Source organism: Grampus griseus (assembly GCF_964374135.1).
Source record: "Grampus griseus genome assembly, chromosome: 1".
NCBI classification, from domain to species: Eukaryota; Metazoa; Chordata; class Mammalia; order Artiodactyla; family Delphinidae; genus Grampus; species Grampus griseus.
In genome coordinates, this window is record NC_139017.1 from 164,023,745 (window position 1) to 164,051,646 (window position 27,902).

At 55.5% G+C, this 27,902-nt stretch overlaps 1 protein-coding gene across 1 annotated transcript in view; it reads left to right on the forward strand.

Moving 5' to 3' along the window:
• Positions 1 to 27,902, forward strand: part of RUNX3 (RUNX family transcription factor 3) — a gene marked incomplete at both ends in the record, with an annotated part of 60,494 nt that overhangs the window by 22,687 nt on the left and 9,905 nt on the right. Inside the window, 3 exons of the mRNA XM_082668787.1 lie at positions 11,247 to 11,515; positions 13,398 to 13,554; positions 21,144 to 21,248. Coding sequence (XP_082524913.1) covers positions 11,247 to 11,515; positions 13,398 to 13,554; positions 21,144 to 21,248 — 531 coding nt within the window. The remainder of the gene's footprint in view (positions 1 to 11,246; positions 11,516 to 13,397; positions 13,555 to 21,143; positions 21,249 to 27,902) is intronic.

Genomic DNA, 27,902 nt, shown 5'->3' on the forward strand with positions numbered 1-27,902 from the left:
GCTCGGTGCTTTGCGACCACCTAGAGGGGTGGGACAGGGAGGGTGGGAGGGAGACGCAAGAGGGAGGGGATATGGGGATATATGTATGCATATGGCTGATTCGCTTTGTTGTACTGCAGAAACTAACACAACACTGTGAAGCAATTATACTCCAGTAAAGATGTTAAAAAAAAAAACCCACTAAGTGGACCTTAGGGCTCCCACCAGTGTCCCCTTCCCAGTCACATCCCTCCTTCTCCCTGTCCCTGCCACGGCGGGGCAGGGGATCCACTCTCCTGTGTTGACCATCATCTTGCTTGTCTGTATGCTTTCTGCCTTCAGTGTCATTTTCTATTTATAAGAGCAGTCATTTTGGAATGAACTGAAAGGCAGCAATAAAAGATGTGAGCTATTGAACTACTAAAATTTATTTGGAGGGAAGATCATGGAAGGTGGTCAATTCTCCCCATTTTACAGATGAGGAGACTGAGGCTTGAGGAGGCCCAAGGTCACACACTAGCAGGTAAAGATGCCAGGGTGAGAACTCAGAGCTGGTAGACGCTGCATCACAGACTGTCAGGTCACAAATGGAACTTTGGTTTCACTCTATCATTTGTTCAATAAATGTTTACTATGAGCCAAACCTAGGCTAGACACTGGTACCTGGTCCAGCCTCCAGCCCCATCCAACATTTAAATTCCCTCTACAATATCCTGGCCTCAACTTGAATACCTCCCATGACGGGGAGCTCTCTACCTCTAGAGGAATGTCTCATTCTGTCTCTGCTTCTTTTCCTCATATGGAGCCCAAAAGCCACTGGCCATAGTTCCATCCCCAGCACTCGTATGGTCCCCTGCCACACATGGGCTCTTCAGAGATCTGAAAGCAGAGCTCTCAGCCCCAGGCTTGCTCTTCCCCAGGACAAAGTTCCCAGTTGCTTTAACAGTTCATCAAATGACATGGCTTCAATACTCTTCCCCGGGCTGAGGTCCCTGGGGGTGTCACCTAGGCCCTAAAAGAGGGGGCTCAGGGTGACGCACCCTGCAGGAGTGGCCAGGCTGTGGCAGCTGCTGTCTCTGAGCTCCCATGTGAGCCGGAAGCCCCTTCACGACACCCTTTGAGAAGCAGTAATTGCCCCGTTTTACAGGTGAGGTGGCTGAAGCTCAGGAAGGTGATGTGTCATGTCCGGGGCCTCCCAGGGCTTTGGGGCCCCAGGCTCATGCTCTGCCCTCCAGCCCAGTCTGCCTCAGGGACCCTCCCTGCAACCCTCATATAACAGCCACCTTTTTCTGGACCAAGAGGGCAGGCTCCCCTCACGTCCATGGAGCATTTGGGAGGGAAGGAGGTTAACAGTCAGATACTGGGCAAGCGTCTGAAAGCCCTGGGCTCACAAACCACCTAGAGAGTCAATGCCCCTGAACTAAGAAGAAGCAGAAACTCCCACAGCCAGGGTTCAACTCCTCCCAGAGCTGAGCTAGAGAACAAACTCAAGCTCTAAGCCTCACTCCACACCTGCCTCAAAGCTTGCATGTAGCTCTGTCCACAGGATGGTCTGTGTCTACACGCACTTGACGTGTGCCTATGGAGGCCTATCTGCGCCTACATTAATGAGTCTGTGAGTGTTGACACAGACAGATGTGTCTCCTTGTGAGCGTCTTTGCACACACATACACTTAACTGTTTACATGTGTGGCTGTGACGTAGCAGTGTTGGCCTCCATGAGGACTTGTCCACATAGATGTGTGAGTGTGAGCTGCGAGTGAGTGTGTGTGAGAGTGTGCGCATGAGCCTGTGTGTTGCGTGTGAGTGTGCCCATGAGAAGAGGGGTGTGTGTGTGTGTGTGTGTGTGTGTGTGTGCACACGTACCCTGTGTGCCTTGGGTCCAGTAAGATCTTTCTTCTCCTGGCTTTCCAGCGCTCTATCCCTCACCTGCCCCTTGGGTCCTAGAGTTTGACCCTTCCTCCCCATTTTCTAGCCAAATTATAACACCTGGAATAGAGGCCTTTATTATGGAAACAATGACACAACCTAAACGTGAGTGGGAAAAAAAGGACATTACCATCACCAGGCACATTTTTTCCTAAAGAGGACCCTTAGCTGAGGCTTCCAGACCTGGGCACTTAAGATGCCTGACAGGCCATGGTGACCTGTGGAGGACAAGACCAGAGTTGGTCCCTCCAAAGGTTTGTGCAGAGAAAAGCTAGGTTATCAGGCAGGAGCCTCAGAGTTGGGTCCGGCTGCCAGTGAGCATCCTGTGTGACCTTGAGCAAGTCTATGACCTTGCCTGGGCCTCAGTTTCCCCAGTCATAGATTAACATGGAATGCTAGAACATTGAAGATGGACAGTCCTCCTGGGGATCAAGTGTGGGCTAATACATTTCTCTCCCTGATGGGGTGTCTGAGGCCCAGAGAGGGAAGGGGCTTGCGTGAGGTTACCCAGCAAGGAATAAGGGGACGGCTCCCCAGGGGCCAGCAGCCAGGTCATAAGTCATGACCACCTTTAGGCTCCATTCAGCCCCAACTTTCTATGATTCATAGAGGATTGGAAGCCCTTTGAGTTTATCAAGGTATAAGGCACAGCTGCTTCCCCAGCCAATGAGGGTAGCAGAGGAAAACTGGAGCATGAAAGAGTGAAGTCACAAAGAAGGACTTCTAGATGTTTAGGACGGAGAGTGGGGGAGGGGGGCCAGGACTCCCTCTACATCCAAGGCCAGACTCAAGGCAATGACCCACACAGAAGAGTTAAAAATGTACAAGTGCAACAAACAACTATAAAACTGGGACACCCCTCCCCCTCAGCCCTGTGGGTCCGGGCCCAGGTCCACTGTTGCCCAGTCCAGGACCGAGGGACCCATTCCCCACTGACTGGGTATGACCATGAGTACCTTCACTTGTCAGGCCTCAATTATCCCTTCTGTTATTTGGAAATAAAAAAGCCTGACCGTGGGCATCACCATCCCCACTGGGCATGACGAACATGAAAGACTGCAGAATGGGGAGTGGTTCAGAATGGGGAGTGGGAGAGGGAACTGACTCCAAATCTAGGCTTCCTTGCCGCATGGAAGCCTCTTTGAGCCTCAGTTTCCACATCTGCCCAATTCACGAGGTTGCTTTAAAGTTCACCTCAGACAATATAGCTGCTCACAAAACACTCTCCCCAGGCCTGGGCCCATGGAAGGGGCCAGGGGACATGAGGCAATGGGCTGATGGGGTGACCTGTGGGCAGGACCAGTCATATCATTTGAGGGGCCTGGTGTAAAATGAAAATGCATGCCCCTTCTTCAAAAAGTATTAAGCATGTCAAGGCAGTGACGGCAGAGCATGAATCCAATTGCAAGGCCCTTTTGTGCGACTGCATGGGTCACGGGCCCAGGAAGCTGGCCCTGCCTGTGGGACATCTGGGGCGGCTCAAACTCAGTTCAGGTTGAGGGACTGAGGCCCTGCCACTGTGGCTTCTACCACCGCGCGGAGGGCTACCCCTCTCCCCCGGGGTTGCAGCTGGGATCACGACCGCTGGGCCCTGCCACTCTCGGTGGCCATTGGAGGCCACATAAAAGACCAACTGTTCTCCACCTCATTCTGCCCCGTTTTTATCTCATGCCATGCATACAGCACATAGTTGATTTCTTTCCGCAAAGGGCTGCGCTTTTTTTCTTTTCCAAGGGCGACGCTGGAAAGCCATGTGGCTTTTATTGCTGTCAGGAATGTCTGAGGCGTTCCCCTACTACCACATGAAATGGAGCCGTAATCTTCATCTGCGTAAGGCCAAAGCCCCCAGTCTCCTCAGAGCCATCGGCCTCTGAGATTAATTAAGGCTTCACAAGGACTGATAGTCATTAGGACCTATTTGGGGCGATGGAAAATCCCTAATGGGACTGGCTGGGCCCTGGAGGCACTGGGTGGGCAGGCATGGGGGGAGGTGGCATGGAGAGAAAGGCACCCTGGAGCACAGTCAGTGGGAGGCGGTGAGAGGGGGTTCCAGACTCTGCCCCTGGCCAAAGCTGCGACCTTGAGTGAGACCCTTCCCCTCCCTCGGCCTTGGTTCCACCATTCGATAAATAGGAGATTTGGATATGATACCTCAGAGCCCTGTGGAGTCTGACATTATAAAATTCTGAATCCTGCCCACAGTTCTCATGCCAGGATTCTAGTTCTAGTCCATGACTGTAACTTCAAGCAACTGATTCTGGTCCATGAGAACAAGAGTGTGGTGGTCAGGAACGTGGGCTCCGGGGCCACGCTGCCTGGTTGGAATCCTAGCGCCACAGTTTCCCAGCTGTGTGTCCTTGGGCAAATTACTTAACCTCTCTGTCTTCGGTTTTCTCACCTGTAAAATGGGGGTGATAACTGTACCTCTCCCATAAAAATACTGTGAGGTTAGATGAACTTTAACTGTTGTCAGTAATGATTAATAAAGCTTAGCGTTCTAACCCTGTGGTTCCAACCCTATTCGAACATTGGTTTTTGGACTACCAATCTCTTGGACTCCTATTCTTGCCACCTGATTAAGGTTTGGAGGCATTTTGAACCTGAAAGCCCTCCTGTCTTTCCTCTACTATAGGGGATGCAAGAGGCAACAGCCACTCAGAAGAGCCCTTTCCTTAACTGCCAGAGCGGAGAGCTCCGTCCAGGGCCTGGGGAAAGGCCACGCCCTTCCCTGAAGCCCCCTTGGGCTCCAGGATACCCAGGCCCCTCTCCCCATTCTCCTGCTCTTCCCTGCCCCCCAGCAGAGGAGTCCTCTGTTTTGACGGCTCTGCCAGCAAGGAGCTTGGCACCCACCCAGTTGTGGATGGATGCACTGTGACCAGCCAGCAGAGCAGAGACAGAGCCCTGCTCTGTGTCAAGGAGTCATGTTAAAAGAAGGGCCCTCAAGGGACTTCCCTGGTGGTCCAGTGGCTAGGACTCAGCTGTGGCCCCAGGTTCAATCCCTGGTGGGGGAACTACGATCCCGCAAAAAAAAAAAAAAGAAGAAGAAGAGCCCTCGAGACTTTCTTGTTTGAACCTCTCAGGTTCTGAGGCCCAAAGGGAAGAAGCTCTTTACTCTCTGAGCCTCAATTTTCCCACCTGTAAAGTGGAGAAAACAAAATCTCTACCCTGCGGAAGCCTCATGAGGGTTAGTGGTAATTGGGGTAGCACTCCCAGCACACAGCAGGAGTCCAAGCAATTAGGGCAATTGTTAGTCATAGACCACAGCGCTCCGCCAGAATTATTTCCGTTTTATAGATGACCAAAGTGAGGAACGGTGAGGGTGGTAGGAAGGCCAGACCCAGTGGTGGGAGCCAAACCAGAATCCACTTCCCTGGCTACTGCTGGGGCCGCCTCCCCTCCCCTGGCCACACTTGTGCTGAGACCACCCCTCTATCCTTCGTCCTCCCTCTCGCATTCCCAAAACTGGGCACCCTCTCCCAGTGGAGCTACAGCAGGGTGGGAGTGGGAGTGGGGGGCTCCGCGGCTGCAGGGACAAGAGGGGAGCCGGCACCTCCTGAGGCTCCAACCCGGGGTCACAGTGAAAATCATCTGGGGTACTGCCGGGAGCCGGCCCAAAGCCTAGAAGGTTGGTGAAAGTGAGGCCTGCAGCCAGACGGGGCACTTCCCCTGGAGCGATGGGTCGCACCTGGCCGGGAGGGGGCGCTGGAGGGATGCCCTGCAGTCCTGGCTCGCGGCTCCGTCTGCGGGCTCCAGCAGGGTGGGCGGAAGTCAGGCCGCCCTGCTGTGGTGCTGCCCCCTGGCCTTGCAGGAGCTCCGTCCAAGTCTCCCTTCTTCTTTGGTGACTCAGGTCAAGTCTCTCACCGTTCTGGACCTCAGTGATCCTATCTGTATACTGGGGACTACAGCTGAGTCAGCCTCCTCCCAGGAGAGTCGGTTCCGAGGTGAAAAGAGAGCAGGCTGTGGGAGCGGACAACCCCTGCACCCGCTTCCCGGAGTCTGAAGGGTCTGCTGATTTCCAAGTCCACCGTTGTTTAACAAATCGTATTGCCTCTAGCTCCCCTACCATCATCACAGCTAACCGTACTGAGCTCTTTCAATATCTGTACACTGGGCTCTTCCCATTTCTTCATTTAACCACTGGTGGGAGGAGGGAGGAGGAACGTATATAACCATTTGAGGTGCCTCCTCCCCGAATTTTGAGTCAGATTGAGCTTTTAATCTGGTGCTTGTCCTCCTTAGCCCAGAAAACCTTGAGCCATGTTTCTTTTCATTTAAATGGGCGTAACACCTACCATGTACACATGAGGATCGAAAGACGCACTTAAAGCCCAAACACAGTGCCTGGACGTGATAACACCTCAGCCAACATGGCTGTTACTTCTCTTCCTACTCTATCGTCCAGGGGACCAAGGCTCAGAGAGGTGCAGACCCTGGGCAAAAGTTACAGCCAGTTCACGGCAGAGGCTGTAGCTGTGTCCTACTCACCATGCTCTCCCCAGCTCCCTCTCCCGCCCCTGAGTCTGGCCCTTTCCAAAAGAGAAAAAAAAAAAAAAAACCCTGCAATTTGAGAAGCCACTTGTCCTCCTCCTCCAGCCCCATCAGCAGGAGCCTTCCTGAGAGGCTGCCCAGGAGGGACAGCCTCAGAGATGGATTCTCGGGGGTGAAGGCGCCCAACTCCGGAGGCAGCAACCCCTCAACCGTATTACTGTTTTTCATGACCCTTTCTCACTAATTATATATGTATGTTTTAATATATGATATATAGGTAGCATATATAATAAAACTTACATATGTATAAATATATATCTGAAATAAGGATGCAGACAAGTCCTAGTTTAAACAGCAGCATTCTCTTTCTTTTTCTTTCACATGGAACAATCGATGGTATTTTTCATATGGTGAAACACAATGCCCCTCCCCGCCAGATTGTGAAATGGAGCGATTAGAATGACCTCCATTCACAGAAGAGGAAACTGAGGCTCAGTGAGGGACAGGAATGTTCCACCTTGGGTTCCAGGGCACTAGGAAAGAAACAGCTTTCACCATGGGTCTCTCTGGAGTGGGTGTGCAGGTCGGGCTGGGAGAAACCATCAGCTTCTGCATGACTGTCCTCTGTCTATTCTCTGGACTGGGGCTCCCATGAGACTCAGGATAAAGGGAACAGCCGCCTCCTGGGGAGGGCGTGAGGGCTGACAGTGCTGGCTGAGGTCAGTTTCTACTTGGGAAAGTGTCTGTGGGGAGGTAGGGGATGAGGCGAGTGGGTTTCCAGAGTGAGGGTCTGAGAGCCCAGGGGAAGGTGAGTCCTCAAGGTCCAGGCACCGGCAGCCCTGTGATGGTTGCTGGAAAACCCTCCTGCAAGCTGTCTCTGGCTGGACATTCCTTAGCTCCCCCAGGCCGCCCCCAGGAGAACCAAGGGGGACAGGATTGCCAAGGACTAGGTTCCGAGTCTGGGGAAGCTTTGAATTTGGGAACTGGGTATTTCACAAATGGGAAACGTGAGGCCCAGAGAGGGGAAGGGACTTGCCAAAGGTCCTGGACAAGGGGTGATCAGGACTTATTTTTTTAGTATAAACAACAGTGCCAGCTAGAATGGATGGAGCACCACCTATGTGCCAGGCCTGTGCTAAGCACTTTACACACAATTCTATGAGGAGGCCACTGTTATTACCCCCACTATACAGATGAAACAGATGAAGCTCAGAGAGGTTTTAAGCAATTTTCCCTAGATCACAGTAGGTGGTGGAAGAACTCAGGCAGTGGAACCTCAGACCAAAGCTCCTTCCACAGCCAATGGACCTCTTAGGTTTTCCAGAGCATATACATCCACTATCTGGCACGGCTGGGGGGTCCTCACCCCTCCCCAAGCACTGGGACTCCCTAGGAATCAGACCTGCCCTCAGAAGCGCTCTCTCTGGTGGGAGGGGAGAGACGTGCAGGCACCTCACTACCGGGAGTGCGCTAGGAGCGCACTCCTAGACCTTCTCCTGCAGCAGGAGGAGGGTGCCCGACACAGGGTCATTCTGACCCCATGGATCCCCTTCCAGGGGTGGAGGACACTTGGCGGGAGGAGTGGCTCCCAGAACCCAGACTCTGCAGGCTCCAGGTTGTGTCCGTGTTTACCCAGCTCTGGGCCAAGGTAGGTCCAGACCTCCTGGCTTCCTCCCCCTGCTGTGGACAACTTGGCGTTCCCTTAGGTGGGCTGTTTGTCCATCGGTCCCAGAGAAGAAGGAGAGGAGATGACTGTCCACATAAGATGGGGAAGGGACAGGGTAACTGGGTGTCCCAGCTTGGGGACTGGGAGCTTTCCAACTGTAACTGTCCTTCGAAAAACGGGGAGAGAGGGGGTGGGAAGAGAAGGAGAGAGAGAGGTGCGACCCTAGGTCTGTCAGTCTGGGGTGGGGACAAAGCAGGTTTGCCTGAGGTTGAAATTGGGCAAGAGCTGGTCTGTTCCTCTGTGAGCGCTCCTCAACCCCGGCGCTCCGGAACAGGACAGGAAAGTACAGTGCGTTTCTGCCAGAGGGAACGTTCTGCAGCGGGTCGGAGGGCGCAGGAGCCCTCCGGTGTCCGAGATGCGAAGGCAGAGAGCGTCCTTGTCCATTGGGGGCGGAGAGGGCAGCCTCTGGTCTACCACAAGGCCACTGGTTTGTCCGATACGTAGCGCACAGATAGTGAGGAATAGGGCGGGAGGTCTGTCCAGAAGGGGCAGCTTGCAGGAGGCGGCCGGCAGCGCCTGAACGCGGGACCGCAGCTGGCGCACATCTGTGCGCAGAGCCTGTCGGGGCATCTCCGCGGCTGGCAGAGTGCAGGCGTCAACTAGCGGTGGATCTCGGAACTGCTCCTCCCCCGGCGGCCCCGGCGACCTCCGACGTCTACAACCCAGGTTCCCTGGTTCTGGCGCCCACTGGCAGCGAGCGCCTTCCTTAGGGCTGGAGCCATGACGGGTCCTATGCCAGGTGCCAAGATCCACAGGAGTCCTATTCTCAGGAAACCCATTTGTAAACCAGCCGTAGGATGAGAGGGAGAAATCAGGCGGAGAGACAAGGAAGGGCATGGCTGCAAACCAAAACCATTCGACAAACCGGATTTACGAACCTCAGAGGCAGCGGGTCCTGGCCGCCCCAGGGCAGTGCGGCGTCGCCCGTCCTCCCTGACCCCGGGCCCTACCTGGCAGGAAGCTCCCAGAGATTGGATGCGCCAAGGTCCCGATTCCTCACTTTCTTCTAGTTCTGCGGCTAGTGTCTGTGCTCACGTGAGCGAGCGGGCCTGAGCCCCGGCGATCTGCAACTCCGACGTGTAGGCTCTATAAAAAGGTCCAGTGATGGACCTTCGTCGTCCCTGTTCTCTAAATGGCCCGAGGGACTGATGTGAGGCTCCGACAGGGGTGGGGATCAGCTCTCCAGGTGGTCGAGGTTGGGCCAGAGCCGGTCCACCCTGGAGCGGACGCAGGGCTTGATTTCGTTTGGTAACGACGAAATGGCACGCGATGGGCCGGGGTCAGATCCAGGGCGAGATCTTGCAGCCACCTTCAGATCCTATGCTTCTTTGCTCCCGAGGCTTGGAATCGGTCGTTTTGCACCTGTCGAGTGCCGGAAACAACGAATATCCAACCCGATCTGCAAAACGGCGGGGAGGCTCTGCACGCGTTCGTTCCCCAGACTCCAGGGAGCGCATCTGTGGCGATAATCCAGTGTGCATGGCGGCTTGATCTTTCCAGTTCCCCTCCTCGATGTAGCCTGTCCCTACGCCCGCTCGCCCGGCCTAGGAGGCGGGAAAGGGATTGTTTGCCTGCTTGCCGCCGGGGAATGGTTGGGCCACGCGGCCAGGAGTGGGAGCGAGGACCCAGGGCCGGAGAGCAGTACCTCGGCAGAGCTGTTTTTGGTCCCTGCCCGCGTGGCCCAAGCGCACCGCCCGGGCAGAGGTGGGCGTGGACCCGCGGGAGCCAGTTTGCATCCACATGGTGGATGAAAATTCCCTCCTTTGGAAGAAGGGGCCCTTAGCTTTGCAGCCATTCCTGCGTTATCTGCACAGTTTTCCTCTCACCAGGGACTCGCGTCCTCTTCCACGATGCAGGACAGTGTTTACATGCGCGCGGGGTCGGCGGGGGGCGGGAGTAAACACTCGCGTTTTTCAGGCCCCACCGCGTTTTTCGAAGACCCTCAGGCCGCCACAACGAAGAACGACACAGGCCTGCGCGATGCTGAAAGTTATTTTGAGGGGAGAGCGGAGAGAAATGGGGTTACTCGCCCCCAAGCCGATGAGGGCGCATAAGGGACACCCTTCCCTCTGTCCCCAGGTTGGCACCGGGGCCACCGGGGCCGGGAGAAAAGTCGCGCAGAGCTGGGAGCTGCAGAGGCCTCTGGCTCGCGCGTAATCTCGTATGCGGTGGAGGTTCTTGGGTCAAAATAATTTGCGGGACAGGTAGGGGCAGTGAGAAGCCACTTTGGGGCAGCTCCCCGCTGGATGTCACCGGCCTTGAGGCCCCCACGGCCCCCAGCTGAGAGTGCAAGCTTCACAGGCCGAAAGCAGCTGGAGTGGGGAGGCCTGGCTGCGGGCGGCCGGGAAGGGCGACAGAAGAGCAGCTGCAGCCCCCGGGTCAGGAGGCGGCGGCAAATGAGCCTCTGTAGGGACTAGACGTTTTAAACAAATTCTTAGCCTCGGCTCCGGCTCCTCAGAACTCTCAAGGAGCCCCGGGTCGTCGCGCTGGGGGCCCCCCAACCCCAGGCGTCCTCGGCGGGGCGGAGCCTTCCGCCCCTCCCCGTTGGGCGGCCTTCTGCGGTCCCCGTTCCTCCCCCGCGAGCGCTGCCGAGGTGCCCGCGATGGGGGCTCCGATTGGCTGCACGACGCGTCGCTCGGGCCGGCCCCGCCCCCTCGGGCCCCGGGGTACTAACCCCTCGCGGGCGGTTTCGGCACCGCCACTTGATTCTCGAGGATTTGCTCTGGGGCTGCGGCTGCGGAGTCGGTGGGGAGGCCGCTAGCGGGCTGCGGGGGCGGGAGGCGGCGGCGGCGGTGGCTGCACAGCCCGCGCGGGCCCCGCCGCGCTCAAGGCAACCGGGATCGCCGCGAGGGCGGCCACACGCGGGCCGCTCGCCCAGAATGCGGGACTAGCGGACAGGCTGCGCGGCCGTCGGGGCAGCGAGGCCTCGCGGCTGGCTGGCCCAGGGGAGGCGTCCCCGGGCGCCGCCCCCTGCGCCCTGAGGCCTCGGCCCGGCTGCTTCTGCTTTCCCGATTCTCGCGGCAGCTGCTGCCGAGGAGGCGCCCGCGCCAGCCACCCCCGGGGGAGCCGCGCCGCCGCCGCCCGCCCGGTGCCCTGACGGCCGCTGTTATGCGTATTCCTGTAGACCCGAGCACCAGCCGCCGCTTCACACCTCCCTCCACGGCCTTCCCCTGCGGCGGCGGCGGCGGCGGCAAGATGGGCGAGAACAGCGGCGCGCTGGGCGCGCAGGCGGCCGTGGGGCCCGGCGGGCGCGCCCGACCCGAGGTGCGCTCGATGGTGGACGTGCTGGCGGACCACGCGGGCGAACTCGTGCGCACCGACAGCCCCAACTTCCTCTGCTCCGTGCTGCCCTCGCACTGGCGCTGTAACAAGACGCTGCCCGTCGCCTTCAAGGTGAGTGCGGGGCCCTGGGCGGGAGGACACCGGCCCTGCGCCTTCGGGCGTCTCAGCTGCTGGAGCCAGGGCCCCAGAAAGGGAGGGGCGGGGACGTGCCCGCGACCCCGCGGCTAGAGCCCAGCAGCCGAGCCACGGGCGCTTGCGGTCTCTTTGCGCGCTCCGGCCGGGGACTTCGGCGTTCCTTCTTGGATGCACCCGACACGGACGACTTTTAGAGGATTTGGCCCCTCCACCCTTGGGGAGCCCTGCGGAGAGATGTTGATTCGGAAACGGGCGGATGGGGCTTCGCTCTTCCCCAGCCCGGATCCCTCGGACACAGCCCTGCAGGCAGCGGGGCAGAGGAGCCCCGGGACCAGGGCGAGGACACCGGAGGCGGGGTGCGGAGGGTGGAGAGGGCCTACCCTCCTCTCAGAGGAGCAGCACCCCTCCTTCTGCACTGCTTCAGAAACACTTCCTGCTCACACCGTCAACTCCCGGCTTCTGAAATTTTACACCGGGAGGCTCTAGGCCGGGATCGGGGGCCTAAACGAACCCTAAACGGTTGCGGCCGGGATCCCGAATGTCAGGCAGAGACTGGGGGCGCTCCCACCCCTGGCAACCCCCAGTCATTCAGAGGAGCTTTTTCTCTTTGCTGGGGAGTAGGCGACTGTTTCATTTTCATTTTTTTAAGGGGGCAGCGAGATGAAACGAAAACGCCTTGGTTTTCCCCTAAACCTCTCACAGCTGCCGTGAGAAAGGGCAAGGCAGGAAGGGCCAGCGGCTGGGGGTGGCGGGTGCCTGAGGTGGCTGGAAACAGCGGCTCCTGGCAGCTGAGGCCGCCCTTGGTCCCATTAAGACGACTCCAAATTGGAAAAAGGGATGAGTGGCTCTTTGAGGTCTCCCGGGTGACATCTTAAAATACCAGTGGGGAAAATCTCCCGGGGAGAAGGGGGAGGGGGAAGCCCGTGTGACTTTAATCCTCAGATCGGAGGTTTTACTGTCACTTGGAGCTTAAAAGGAATCTTTGAAATTAAAAGAAGACAGGATGTTGACAGGAAATCTGGCCTTTTTAATCAGACCCCAAACATTTTCTCCTTGAAATTTTTACCATCTGGATCCCTAGTCCCTGCACGCGGTGGCCACGTTTAAATGGCTGTGACTGCCTTTGCAGTCTGCTTCCTTTTCAAAAGGCATCTGCCTCCCCATGCTCCTTGGGATGGGGGCGTGGGGGAGACTGTATTAGGGGGGCATCTCCACCCCCATCCTGCAATTCCCAGCAGGTGCATCCTCCTGCTATCAAAAGCCCCTCTCTCACTTTAAAGGGGGTTTCTGGACAAACCCCTCTGAAAACACCAGTTTGTTTTGCATTTTGCATTTTCCCTGCATAACGAATTCAGGCTCTGCAGAGGCAGATAAACTGGGCCTGGGCTGCATTTCAGGGCCACATTTTGTACCCCAAAGGGCTCTGGCATTAATTGAATGTGGGGAGCAGTCCCGTTATTATTGATGATATTATTTTCATTTAGAGACTTGGTTGCTAGGAGCGTGTTGATTCCTCTTTTGCTCAAGCCGAAGGGAAGAGAGGAACTGCACCCCACAACATACTGCCTGCGCTCATTCACTGCTTTCGCTTAGATTAAATTTCATTGAAAGGATAAATTGTTCAGGACGTGACTTAGCCAGTTGATCTAGGATTTGGGTGTGGAAGGTAGAGATTTTGTCCTTTGATTTTTGTTGTATTGGGGGGCAGGTCGCTCTTGTTTTTAACCTCTTCTCCAACCCGCATTTGAAAAATCTGCAGTGCGCCTGGGACCTAGGGGAGCTGCCCGCCCAGCTCCTCCCCTTCTTTCCTTGGCCTCCTCTACCTTCCTAAGCTGTCCCCCTGCCCCCATGCCCTCAGGTGGTGGCTCTGGGGGACGTGCCAGATGGAACGGTGGTGACCGTGATGGCCGGCAACGATGAGAACTACTCCGCTGAGCTGCGCAACGCCTCAGCCGTCATGAAGAACCAGGTGGCCAGGTTCAACGACCTTCGCTTCGTGGGCCGCAGTGGGCGAGGTGAGCGGGAGGGAGACCGCGCCAGCCCAACTTTGGCAATGGCAAAGGCGGGGAGAAGGAAGCTGAGAGCGAGGTCTTGGGGTCCCTGGGGCAGCCCCAGAAACAGGTCTTCAGGGCCAGCTCTGTCGAAAACAGCGGTTTGGAACCCCTTAGGGTGTTACAGACCCTTTTGAGGATGTGAAGAACGTTAGGGTCTTTTGCCGGAAAAGACACAACTTTCTTCCCATTTCTGGGGTTTACTAACTTGTGAAGTCTTCCACACCTCCCCTCTTTCCCGGTTAAGCACCCTTGTCTCACAAAGGTGCTGGGAGAAGATAGTAGACTATCACTGTCTTCAGAATGGGGCCTCGTCAGTCTTTTTTGGCAGGATGCTTCGAGGCTGATTTAGACAAATCCTTGGTCTTTAGGTCCCCAGCGCCCCAGCCAGTCTCCCCACTGGGGTGGAATCTCCCCCACACTTTGAGGCTGCCTCTCCCCAGCTGCGGTCTCCTGAAGCCACAGTTTCACCAGTTCTTCGAGCCTTAAGGTGGTTTAGAAAAGAAACGAATGCAGTGCAGGATGCTGAATGTTGGAAAGCATAGCTTGAAGGCTGCCGTCTCCCACCCTAGAATCATGGCTGGTGTGCCACCCTGCCTGTCTGATCTTCCTCAGGCAATACGAAGGAAGGCGGGACCAGACGCCGCTGTGGCTGCTGCCAGGGGCTGTTGAGTGGGAGGCTGCTGGGACCTGAAACCCGTCATCACTTCTGGGTGGAGAAGTTCTAGAACCCCTGCCGGGGTGAAATGGAGACTTGAGGGCTCGCTGGCCCTTTAAGACCAGCCTGCTGAAAAGGGGGGAGTGTCCTTCCCAAGCACCAGCCGGCCCCTCCCGCTTAAGAAAGTGAGCTAGGTTCCCTCTGCTTCCAGTTGCGACAGAGGCAGAGGCAGAATGGTACTTTTCATCACCAATAAACAAGACCTGCTTAAGGTTTTAGTTCCCTCTGAGCCGCCAGTCCTGCTCGGAAAAGGGCATCTGGGCACCATTTTTTCCTCTCCAGCCGCTCGGTGTATACATACAAATGTCAAACATATTTTGACTTTTCAGCATTAATTAAAACCAGGGCATTATTTGCATGTAATAACTGTTTACTTGTTACTTTTTATGAAACTGAAATAGTTTACATTCTTTCAAACATTTCCTGTTCCTGTTGGCTCCCTTCCCCACGCCCAGATTTCTTTCAGACGTTGCCCTTAACTGGTTGCAGGTTGATGGATGGAAAATGTTTGCTTTTATGAATTAAGCTTTCATTGCTGCTCCTAATTAGTCTTCAAGCCCCTTTTGTCATCCCCAATCTCTCAAGCCTTTTGCAACTTAATCCCAGCCCCAGCCCTGAGTGGAGAGTCGCTCGCCGCTGGCTGGTGGTAGCTTGCTTGGATGCAGTTGGACGGCGGGGTGGTGGCCAGGTCCGCAGGCCCAGATGGCGGTGGCGAGGGAGGCCCCCTACAGCTGCAGCAGAAGGGGAGGTCGGTCTTGGGAGCCCAGTGAAGCACCTACACCCTCTTCTGGGAGGTGAACTCCGGAAAGCGAAGAGACGGTGATTCTGTGTGACTGAGACCCTGCCTGGCCCTTCTGCTGCTGAAAACGATTTCTTTGTGGTATTTATACCCACAGACCCGCACCCACCCTGCAAGGCCCACCGGGAGGGAGATAGGTTTCCAAAGCATTGTGTAGCAGCGTGTTCCTGGAGCAGGCAAGGCTGAGGCTGGGGTCATGGCTCTGGGAGATGCAGGAGGCTGGGTCTATGAGGCATCCTCACAGCCATTCTCTTGCCAGTCTCAGTGGTCCTGGGAGGCAGAAGAGGCCTGAGTGGGCGCTCCGATGCCCTTGGAACTTGACGGGACTTTCAGACCTTGGAGGCTCATGGTCTTCAACAGCCTGGGCTCTACAACCAGCCGACCTGGATTTCAGTTCCAGCTCTGCCAGTGACTTGCTGGATGATATTGGGCAAATGGCTTAACCTCTCTGTGTCTCTGTTTCATCGTCTGTAACATGGGGGTGATAATGTTACCTACCTCGTGGGATTTTTGTGAGCATCAAGGAGACGGGTACTAGCATATCAGTTGGCACATGCTGAGAGCTGGATACAGGTCAGAGATTTTGTTACTTCAAATGCCTGGGACTGGAGGAGATCTTTGCAGTCCCTTTGAATGGTGACAGTCACTGATTTTCTGATTATGGTGTGGTTTGGGCGGGGGTGGGGGAAACCCAGAAAGTGTGAAGTGTCGAGTGGGAGAAGTGGAGGCGGCTGGCAGTGAGACAGGAGGACACAGGGGTCCTGTGGCATGCAGCTCCGCATCTGCCGTGCCCCTCCTGCCCACTGGGAAATTCCCTCTGAGGAACAGGTCGGTGGTTGACACAGACAGTCTGGGCCACTTTAGGAGGCAGGACAGGCTGGGGTTTTGGACTCAGAGCCTTTCCCTGGCTCTCTGACTTCTGCCAGAGCTAAGAAACCAGATGGAAACTCCTGCTTGTTTCCTTGCATTTTACTCCTTGAATCTGTCTTAATTCCAAGAAGGTAGCTTTCCGTAAAGGCGTACGCACGATACCACCCCAGAGCTCTCACGATAAGCCTGAAGGTGTAAACCAAGAGAAGGAAGGGAAGGAAACCAAGTCACTCTCCTGCAGTGATTAGGGCCAAGGTCCCCGCCCTGCCGGCCGCAGTGCCCCTTCTTACACCAAATTTTTGCAGCACGCCCTCTACCATCCTACAATTGAAACGTGCAAGATAACTTAATCTGTCCACCTGTGTGCATATTCAAAATCTATATAATTCCATAGCTATAATGGAGAGAAAAAGGAAAAGTAACTTATAATGATGTATCTATTTGAATATGTAAATGTTGGGGCGAGATGACAGACACTGTGAGGTGGATGGGTGTTTGCACCTCTAGCTGAAGCCCCGTGACCCCTGCGGCCGACCCGACAGGCCAGGTGTACATGACTCAGTCTGAACGTGGCACTGCCGTCAATGACATGATTCGCTGAAGCTGTGAGCAATTCTTGGCAAAATTCTGAGCAAAATTTAAAAAAAAAAAGAATTGTCTTCCCTCCCAGAAAATTCAGTACATATCAAAAGAGTGTAAAAACTTTTTCCTTGTTTTATCTAAAACTGAGTTAGGCTCATGGCTCAGAGAATCTACATAAGCAAGTTTTTCCCACACGGGAAGAGTGAATAGTTGATTGCCCTGTGCAGTGCTAGACATTTGCATCCCCCCCTGCCTTCCACATCCCACCTCTTGAGGACCACGCAGCACACATCCCCAAAATGCTGTCTAGGAGGGGGCCACTGGCCTAGGTAAAGATGAAAACAACATGACTTCCTGAACTGTCATGACCTGGTGAAAAAGAAACCGTAGTGTGTGGAGACAGATTTGGGAGCCAACGTGTAGGTGCAGGCTTAGGGGGACCACTGGTGGGGGAGGAGTGGATGGCTTCCTGGTCGACACTGAACAAATCCAGAGGCCCCCAGAGATGTCCCCTCCCGCTGTCCATGAGACCCCAGTGAGTGGAGCTTGTCCCACAGGAACCCAGGCAAAGAGAGACAGGGACTTGCCCAAGGGCACACTGCTAGACCCCGCTGTGTCTGCTGCTCCATCCAGGGACCCAGGTCCTGCGGGGACGCCTACGGCCACTCTCAGCCCCAAGGAGCAACTATTTCCAGACGGGACTTCTCCGCCTCCTACCAGGGCCGGTGGGAGCACCTTGATTTGCAATTCCTGGGCTCCCAGCTGATTGAGAGTTTGCCCGGGGTTCCTGCACAGTTGTCCACCTCCTTTGTCCTCTCAGCTTCCTGCTCTAAGAGAGTGGAGAGGTGGGCGGATGGGTTTGCCGCCAGGTGGAGAGAGAGGTGATGGGCGCTCAGGGAGACAGCTTTCCCCACCTGTGGTTCGTGGGGCCCCTGCCTCTTGTGGCACCTGACATGTGCCCCTCCCTCCCACTCCTGCTCCCAAGTGCCAGCCCCTCCCTTCCTCCCTCCCTGGTCTCTGTGGGTACCTGGGAGGGGTGGTGTCAGGCCTGGAAACTGGGAGGAAGCTGTTAAGGTGGGCTGGTGACCTCAGGGCAAGCCTGTGGTTTGCTGCCTGGTGGGGGCTCCTCACTCCCCAGGAGTAGGTGCTTAGGGTCGGTGCGAAGGGGCAGGCTCCAGTACATTCTAACCTTCCTGGGCACTCTGCCTGGATACTGTGTGACCTGGTCAACTCATTGCCCCTCTGTGAGTCTCAGTTTTCTAATCTGTAAAATGGGAGCAGTAACCTGTGCCCTTAATTCATTTAACAAACATTTATTGAGCACCTACTATATGCCAGATGCTGTCCTAGGGGACATAGCAGTGAACAAGACAAAAGTTCTGGCCCCCAGGGAGCTTATAATCTAGTAAAGGGAGACAAAATAAAATAAATAAGTAGGTAGATTATTAGAAGTAATAAGCATTAGGGGGAAACTCAAGCAGATTGAGTGGGAGTGGGAAGGTCTGTGACGCTTCAGAGTGAGCTTCTTAACCTTTCATTACCCCATGGACCCCTTTGACAGTCTCAGAATTGTGCTTTTAAAGAATGAAATAAAATACAAAGGATGGCAATGAAAACCAATTATATTAAAACATAGCAAAACGTTTTTAAAAATTGTGATAAATGTGCTGCCTTGTTAGCTTGTTAAATAACAAGATCTAGCAACGGGTTTGATGACGACCGTGACTTTGAAGTTGTGACGAGCATGAAAGATATTTAAAGAAATCTGCAACGTCTGTAATGTGATATGTAAATATGTGTGACGTCTGTTGGTGACAAGGTCACAGGGACCGCTGTAATGCCTCTGTGGTTTGTTGCCTACGTTCATACTTAAGAGAGATGCTAAATTTCAGCTAGAGGCTAGGGACAATACAGTTGTCATTTTTTTCTTTTCCTGTCCCAGTTTCTGAGCCCGCTCAATTCTAAGAGGGATGCCAAGTTAAAAATGCCTCCTTAAAAAAAAAAAAAAAAAAAAAAGCCTCCTTTAGATAAAGTGACCAGGGAGGGCCTCACTGGAAAGGGGACTTTTCAGTGATGACCTGAAGGAAGGAAGGTGAGAAATAGAGCACTCCAGGGAGCTGGCAAGTGCAGGGCACAGGGGCCCATCCAGCCCTGGGCTGTCAACCTCAACTACCCAGCGGCTTGGCACCCTGCGGTACCAAGGAGGTGACGGAAGGGTCAGAGGCCCAGGGACCCCTGGAGAGGGCCTGACTGGTTGGGGGAAGGATCCAGGAGGGAGAAGACCTCAGAGTGAGGGGAAGCAGTAGGGGGGAAGGAGGGTCCCAGGAGGGGTGGGGCCTGGAGCGGGAGGCCTTTGCACTTCCTGTTTCCAGAAAGCATGGAAAGCGCCCCTGTGGTCTGAGTGAGGGCCAGGTGGGTGTCTGGCCCAGAGCTCCAGGTCGGGAGTGGGTTGCATTTCCACCCCTGCCTCCAGCTGGCAGCTCTGGCAAATCCCTCCAGAGAGGCCCCACTCTTCCCCAGTTTGAGTCACACCTCAATTTAAACCCCTTCTGTCCCCCTACCCCCTTACATCCCCCCAGTCTCAGAAGCCCTTGGGTTCCTGGGTGTGGCCCCGGGAGCCTGGCTGGTTTTCTTTTGTTCTGGGTTGTCCTCTTTCTGAGGCTGGAGTTTTCCCTCCATCACCGATCAACAAGTTCCAGCCATGCTAAGCTACCGTTTCTCACACCCCGCCGCCCCCCCGAGCTTTCGTCTCCTACTTGTGAAGTGGGACTATGGAATCAGGCCTGCCTGCCCTGGAGATGTGTTGGGAGGACGGGGACAGCCCTGGGGGGACACAGGTGCACAGGGCCATCAGCCCCTGCCCTCGGGGAGTCCCCGGGCCTGTAACTGGGGACCAGAGACAGGGGTGCTCGGGGGCAGGGCAGGAGGAGGCCAATCTGACTTGAGGATCAGCGAAGCTCCCCCCACACCCCTCCCCAGCCTCACACGCATGGAGACTTTGATGCTGGTAGAGAACAGGGCAGGAGAGAGGACTCTCACTTCAGTAAAGGTGCTGGGAAAATTGGGGTGCACTTTGAAGAAAAACCCAACCAGTAAACCCCCAGAAGAATCAAAGAATTCAACGTGGAAGGTAGAGAGGATGGTGTTTATTGAAGGTAACCTTTCTAAACACAAAATGACAGGAGAAATCACCAGCAAGAGGTAGAACTGAAAATGCAAATCAGCTTGTGTCAGAAAGCGAAACGTAAAGGCCAGTGGAGTGGGAAACCGACTGCCACAGACAGGACAGGAGAGTGTTAACAAGCTTGATAGAGTGATTTTTCCTTAAGGCATTGAAACCTTAATAGAAAAGTATGAAAGCCCATGAAGCAATGATTTGTGTTGGATTAGGATAGATGATAAACATATAAAAAATTTCAGTCTCACTAGTGATAGAACAAAGGCGACAAAGTCAAGAGTGTTTAAGAGATCTTTCCACCTTGATAGATGAGGTCACGAAGATGCTGACAGCATCACCGTAGACTCGGGCCCACACCAATCACGACGATCCTCTCCAGAGAGTCATCTCACCGGAGAGATTAATGCCCCTGAATCCCTCCCAACCCTCTGACGCGATGAAATCACTCACCGCTTCTTGGAATCTATTCTAAGGAAGTAAGCAGAGATGTAGGCAAAGATTTTTATAAACAGAAGGCCATTTTCGTTTTATTTTAAATGGTAAAACAAAAATGGTGATTTTAAAAGTTTTCTCCCGTCTCAGGAATTTTGAATGGAGACTTGGGAGCCAAATGTCTATCTAAAAATAGAACAGAGCTCTGGAAATAACAGTTGTGTCTACAAATGAAATGTCTGCAGTTCCCAAATCAGTCCTTTTTCAGCCCCAGCTGCACACGCCAATAAGAAATTAGCAGCAAGGTAACACCCAAGAGTAAGGAGGTGGATAAGTCAAAGGTGAGGCTTCCATGAGTTGAAATGTTTTGCAGCCATTAAAAATGAAGTTTACGAAGAATTTTTAATGACATAAGTGCTTATGATGTGATGTTAAGTGAACAAAAAAGAGGGTACGGAAATACTTATTTTAGTGTCATTGCAACTATGTAAAAACACACACTCGCCCAAAAAGGGTTGCAGGAAAGAACACCCAAATAAATGTTAATAGTGTTTATCTCTGGCTAGTGGAACTGTGGGTGATTCTTTTTTCTTCTTTTTTATATGTTCTGTGTTCTCAAAGTCTTCTATAAAGATCACTAATTATTTTCATGAAAAAAAAATATGTACTCATCTGAGCTCCCCACCCCCAAATCGCAAGGGTCTCTAGGTAGAAGGAACAGCACAAACAAAGGCCAAGAAGCAGGGAGGAAGCAAGCCAGGGTGGCCAGAGCGTGGGGCAGGGGAATGTGGTAAAGTTGGTGCCAGACCTCCTGGGGCCTTGAATGCCAACCCCAGCAGCTTGAATTTTACCCAGAACCCTATCTTCTGCCCAGGTTCAAAGTAGAGAGACCTGCTCCTTCTGGAAGATGAGGGCTTCAGGGTGTTGTGAATAGCTCCAGGTGCCAACCTCTTCTTTATTCCTCACTCCCCCAGGGAAGAGTTTCACACTGACCATCACCGTGTTCACCAACCCCACACAAGTGGCCACCTACCACCGAGCCATCAAGGTGACCGTGGATGGACCCCGGGAGCCCAGACGTAAGTGCCGGAGCCACTCAGCCCCCTGGGTCGGGGAGGAGGGCCCAGCGGGGGAAGGGCGGTCGCCAAGGTCAGACAGATGGCACTGGATCCTGGGAGCTGTGGCGGACGGCAGTCCTCCGCTCCACACCCCCGCCCGACTGTGTGCCTGTGCTTAGCCCGGGCTGTAGGAAGCCATTCTGGGAAGAGGAGATGACTGAACCAACCTGACCTGCCCTTGGCTCCCTGTACCCCAAGGGATGACTGCCCACTGGGGGCCGGCTGGGGGAGTATGGATTTGCAACCTTTAAGGAAAGGAAAAGGATGGGTGTGTGTTGTGTGTGTGTGTGTCTGTGTGGTGTGTGTGTGTGTGTCTGTGTGGTGTGTGTGGTGTGTGTGGTGTGGTGTGTGTGTGTGTGGTGTGTGTGGTGTGGTGTGGTGTGTGTGGTGTGGTGTGTGTGGTGTGTGTGTGTGGTGTGTGTGTGTGGCATGTGTGGTGTGTGTGGTGTGTGTGTGGTGTGGTGTGTGTGGGGTGTGTGTGTGTGTGGTGTGGTATGTGTGGTGTGTGTGGTGTGGTGTGTATGTGTGTGTGGTGTGTGTGATGTGTGTGTGTGGTGTGTGTGTGTGGTATGTGTGGTGTGTGTGATGTGTGTGGTGTGTATGGTGTGGTGTGGTGTGTGATGTGTGTGTGTGTGGTGTGTGTGGTGTGTTTGTGTGTGTGTGATGTGTGTGTGTGTGTGGTATGTGTGGTGTGTGTGGTGTGGTGTGTGTGTGTGTGGTGTGTGTGGTGTGTGTGTGTGTGTGTGTGGTGTGTGTGGTGTGTGTGGTGTGGTGTGTGTGTGGTGTGTGTGTGTTTGCGGGTGGAGGTTGGGCCAGGTTTGCTCTACTCCACCCCAGCTTCCTCTGCCAGTGGCGGAGGGAGGGAGCCATCAGAAGTAGGGGCTGCTCGGGCTGCAAGGCCAGATCCCCTCCTTGGAAACGTTCTTTGAGTCTTAGCATGTGACTTAAGTCACATAGAGCCCAGACACTCTGACCCCAGGACCCACATCTTGAGATCAGGAATGCAAATTTGATTCTGCAAATATTTATTGAGCACATATTCTGTGCAGGGAGCCCTGATCCGTGCACTTTAGCATCAAAGAAAGTTTGTGTTTCATTGCTTCTGCTGCTGAATGACCTAGAGTTTGCAGATTCAGACTGGGGAAACTGGAGGGGCAGCTGCCACAGTGGGCCTGAGGCCTGTGTTCCCTGAATGAATGAGTGAAACAAAGAAGCAGCTGGTCATCGCTGGACTGGCTGCTTCCTGAGCTCTGAGCAGAGCTCTTGTGTGGACTGGCCCACTCACGGCATGCTCATGCCTGGTGTATTGAGAGCTGCCGTGTCCTTCTCTTTGTAACTGTGGCCCTTTACAGTTTAGAAAACCCTCTCACATTTATTGTCTCATGGGATCCTGAACCAAAGGGTCACTAGTTCCAGGGAGGAGAGAATCCAGCCCTGGGGATGTTGAGAACCTGACCAGGGCGTCACACTGTCTCAGGTGCAGGGAGGCCCCAGTCTTCCCAGAGGCAGCCTTCAATTCCAGTTCCAGGGCTAAGTGGGCCTGAGGCAGGAGGCTGAGAATGGGGTGTGGCTGTACCAGGGCAGCGCCAGTGAGGGCCACCCAGGCCTGGCTCCCCATCTGTCCAGTTCCTGGGCCCACTCCAGTACCTGGCCACTTGGGAAAGGCTCAGAGCTGGGCCCGGTGGCCCTGGAAGAGTTTCCCTGTAGGCCTCTCAGGGCCACACCTCCTCCACCCTGCCTCGGGTTCCTGAACCTGGTGATCAGGCCCAAGTTACTCACCTCCCAGCTGGCACCTGCCCTGGCCAGATTCCTGCTGAGTCCTTCCTGCTGGGAGTGGATGTGGATGGGTCCATGCCCCTGGTCTTGGACTTTGTGGCTCTGAACAATCATGGCTCCCTTTTGGCCTCAGTTGTGTCGTCTGTGAACCGGGTCAGTGACCCCAAGAGTCTCAAGGTGGTGATGGCTGGGAAGCCCTTGTGAGCCATAAGCCCTTGGTGCAGAGAGCAGATTCTGAGCCAGCTTGCCTGGCTCGGAGACCTTGGGCAAGGTCTGATCTCTGTGGGCCTCAGCTGCCTCCTCCAGGAAGTGGGATGATACCACCCAGCCTGCAGGCCTGGAGATCAGTGATGGCTTGTGGATAGCATCTGGCTGTAGCAGAGGGTCCTTGTGAGTCTCTGTATCTGTGGTATTCTCTTATCCCTGGTACCTGGCATCCCCTCTGTACTCCCACCACTAGCACCGTTAGCCGATGGTGAACTTTCTTGGTCGGCAGCAGGGTGGCTGCTGAGAAATGCAGGCCATAGTAATAGAGGTATCAGGTCTCCGTTGAGGGAGGTGGTATCGTACTCGAAGTCTCCAGGGGCAGAATCAGGATGAATGGGAGCCGCGGTTGGGCTCAACGTGATGATGAGCTGTTAGGAGCCACTCCACGAAAGAGTGAGCACCCACTGTGTAGAGGCATGTGAGCAGAGGGCGCTGGGAGCTTGGGGGGAAGGCACCCAGGGACCGGCCAATGCCTGGAATCCCTCAGAACCCTCCACGTTCAGCCCTGCCCAGCCCAGAGCAGCTGCCCACCCTCCCCAGCCGAGGCCACTGGCTAAGGGTGGAGGCTCAGCCCTACCCTTGGAAGCCCCCAGTCAAGTCCTTGCCTGCTCGTCTCTCCTGAGGTCCCCCAGTCATGAGACAGCCCCTTCTCGGGGTGAGCTGGTAGGGGAAGGGGTGGCATGGGTCGAGGCAGCAAGAGGAAGGGAAAGAAATCAGGAGCGGAGAGAAGCTGGAGTCAGAAGCAAGGCGGTACGGGCCAGATCAGTGACTGGAAACAAAGTCTTAGCAGAGGCTCATTTACAGAAAAGAGTAGATGTGGGAGGCGGCACATCTCCCAGTCTCCCATCTGAGCACCTGCTTGCTCTTCCCCCTGCCCGGCCCTCAGGGCAGGTCTCACCTGCACCCTGGGTTCCAGCCCCAACCTGCCCTTCACTCTGCGACCTTGGACAAACCTTCCTCCTTTCCCAGCTTCCGTTTCCCCACCTATAAGTGGTCAGAGGGCAGCTCAGCTGCTGCTGGTCAACGAGCACTCCCTGTGTGCCAGGCCCTGTGCAGGGTCTCTTTTTTTTTTTGGCCGTGCTGCACGGCATGTGGGATCTGAGTTCCCCAGCCAGGGATAGAACCTGCGTCCCCTGCATTGGAAGCGCAGAGTCTTAACCACTGGACCACCAGGGAAGTCCCCCAGAGTCTCCTAATTGATCCTCGACAACCCCAGGAGGAGACATGCCAGGAGACCGAGCCACTTGCCCAAGGGTGAGCTTCGGTGCACCGCAGGGGCTCCAGCCTGGGGCTCAGGGAAACAAGGGCCGCTCAGAAGGGCCTTCCTAGCTCAGTGTGCTCGTCTGTAAGATGGGGATGATATTAGCTTCTGCTCCGGGGACTTGTGAGCTTTACGTGAATTACAGCTGCCTGGCCTGCAGGAGGTACCCAACAACCCTGATGGATTGTCACAGGGCTTCCCTTCGGGGCTTTTCTTCTGCTTTGTGACCCCCGACTCCGTGTGAGGGCTGAGCCTTCCTTGGGGAGGGGTGGGAGTAGAGGCTGGTCCCGGGAGCCGGGGAGAGGCGCCTGCAGATCCCCGAGGCCCGGCTGTGGGTTCTGTGGCCAGGTCGTTCCCCTCCGCTGCCCTGCAGAGCGTGCCCAGTCTGCAGCCAGGTGGCCGGCTGGGTTTGAAGGCTGGCTTGGTGGCTTCCTGCCTGTGTGGCCTTGGTTTCTGAGGTTCTCGGTGCTGGTGTCCCTCAGAGTCACCGGGGGCTGGTAAAGAAGCAGTGGAGCAGGATCCAATATACGGGGCAGCAGGCGGTGTAGCGCCTGGCGAGCCTGGGGTAGACTGCAGTGTGGGAACTGCTCACCCTGTCTCCCAGGCTTAGCAGGTGCCGTAGCTGAGAGGGGCAGGACACAGGTTCTCCATGCTGCCTGAGGCCATGGGCGGGGGGCTGTTCTGACATCTTGCCTGAGGGCCCTTTCTTCCCCAAAGTGTACATGGGATGATTTCAACAAATATTTTTCTGGGTACCGACCATGTATCAGGCACTATTCTAGAAGCTAGGGACACTGCAGTGAACCAACAGATGGGCTCTGGCCCTCTTGGGTCTCACACACTAGGGGTGGGGAGAAATGGTAAACCATGCTGTTGTCACCATGGCCCACGAGGCCCAACCTGATCTGTGCCCTTTACCCCTTGCCTTCCTCTCTGACACCCTTCTCCTCACTTACCCAACTCTGGCCGCCTGACCAGTCTTCAAACTGGGCAGCTTCACACTTCTGCCTCAGGGCCTTTGCACTGCTGTTCCCTCTACCTGGGACACGCCTCCCCCAACAACCCCAGACGTGTGGCTCGCTGCTTCCCACCTTGAAGTCTTTACTCACACTTCTTAGTGAGCCCTCCCCTGACCACGCTGTTTTAATCAAACACACAGGCATCCCCCTCTCGCCCTTACACTTCCCGGCTTTCATTTTACTTATCACCTCCTAAGATGCTATATAGTTCACTCATTTATTTCACATATTTTTCATCTCCCCTGACTACTATATATGCTCCATGGGGTGGAGGTTCTTTGCTTTGCCAGACATTGATGTAGACCCTGGAACACGGACGTGAGCACTTAGTAGGTGCTCAGTAAATATTTGTTGAATAAATAAACGAGGTAAACAGATGATTAGCTAGTTTAATTTCAGGTAGTGAGAAGCCCTGCAAAGAAAATCTAAGCTGGGGGTTGGGGGGGAGCGGTGGAGAGTGCAGGGCGGGGACCCACAGTGGGAGGGGGACAGGGGAGGCCTCCTGAAGAGGTGACATTTGAGCAGAGGCCTGAAGGAGGTGAGCAGACAGCCACTGGGGCTGCTGGGGGCGGGAGACGACGTGGGCAGGAAAAGTGACCCTGAGCCTGCAACTTTAGGACTGTGGCCGTCCTGAAGTTGCCACAGTTCTGTCCTCAGCTCCAGGTGGGATTGGAGGGATGCCCAGCTTGAGGAGAGGCAACTGCTCCTGGCCCCTGGCTCCCAGGACCCCACACCCCCAGGGGGAGTGCACCCAGCAGGAGGGAAGGGGTTAACCTTGGACCTCCCCGGTTCCCCTAATCAACTCCAGGCCACTGGAAGCCCCAGTTGTGCCCCTGGGAGAGCCGCTGGCCCCCCACCCGCCTGGTTCCTTGCCTAGCCACCGACTGGCTTTCATCTGCTCACAGGGGGCCAATTCACGGCAGACCACCTGGGGCTCAGCCCCCACCTACGACTCTGCTCGGCTGTTAGGAACCAGGGGTAAATCTCCTGACAGGCCGCAGAGCGGGCCTTGGGCCCGGGTGCCCCACCCCACGGCTGGACAGACAGTGGCTGCTGTGTATGGGATGTGGCCGCACCAGGGCCAGGCCGGGCAGCCGAGGAGGTGGCCAAGTGGCTTCCGATGGGAGAAGGGCCCCATGGCTGGAGCCCACATTGTTGCCTGCAGACCACGCTGCTCCTGGGGCCCCGCCCAGCTCTGTTTCTCCCTGCTCCCTGCTCCCGTTGGCCTCCTGCCCCCCTCACCCCACCGCGGCAGGACACTGAGCTGGCCTCCTGCCAGTCGGGCCTCACTGCCAAGGAACCCAGCTCTGCTCTCTTGGAGGTCTTGGGAAGTCAAGACCTTAGCAGCTGAGCTCCATGCAACACGCTGACCAGTCCAGGTTTGACCTTGACCATGTGCCTCCACTTTCCCATCTGTAAAATGGTTGTGATGATAGCGGCCTCTCGGAGGATCGTGGCCCTTGTAGACGACACGCGTGGCCTGCCTGGCACAGTGCTTGGCACGTCGTAGATGTCTGCTCAAGCGATTGCCACTCTCATCACAGGGGCTTGTGTCAGGCCAGTGTGAAGGCAAGGGCGTGGCCCTGATGGCCCCTGGATTTCCCCCTGAAGCACCAGGTACCTGGCAGGTGTGGGGACCCGGTGCTGAGAGATGCCGGGTGAGTCACCCACCTGGCTGGGCCCCAGCGTTCCTCCCCCAACTTTTATCCTTCTCACACACCTGCGAGGCTGGGCCCTCCCACTGTCCAGATCCATTGAGGAGGGGTTGTAAACCCAGAGTGCCTTCCTTGAGTGCCACGGCCAGGTGGGCTGTTTAATTCTCCCGGCCTGTCCCCAGACTCAGGAGTTAGAGTGTGAGCTCCACTTCACAGGTGACACAGCTGTGGCCCAGTGGGTAAGAGCTGCCTGGGACAGGCCTGGGCCGCTGGGTCCTGGAGGGTCATAAGTGAGGATCGGAGCAGGTGCCGTCCCACGGGCTGTCAGTGAGTTGAGCCCAGGCGCCGCAGGCGGACAGGCAGCCCAAGCGAGGTCCAGAGGGCCAAGGTGGGGCCGTCCCCAGGCAGTCCCCCTCCTCTGCACAAAGTGCTCTGCCTTGAAACACTTGGGGCCTGTCCTCTAGCTCATCCTCAACTCAGGGGTTAGACACTATGATAACCACTTGACAGCTGTGGAAACTGAGGCCCAGAGGAGCAGAGGGACTTGGTGGGTTAGAGCAGGGTGTGATTAGAGGGTTGGACGCTCAGCGCTGAGCTTCCGAGCAGGGCACGGCTCCTGGTGGAGTCCACTGAGACC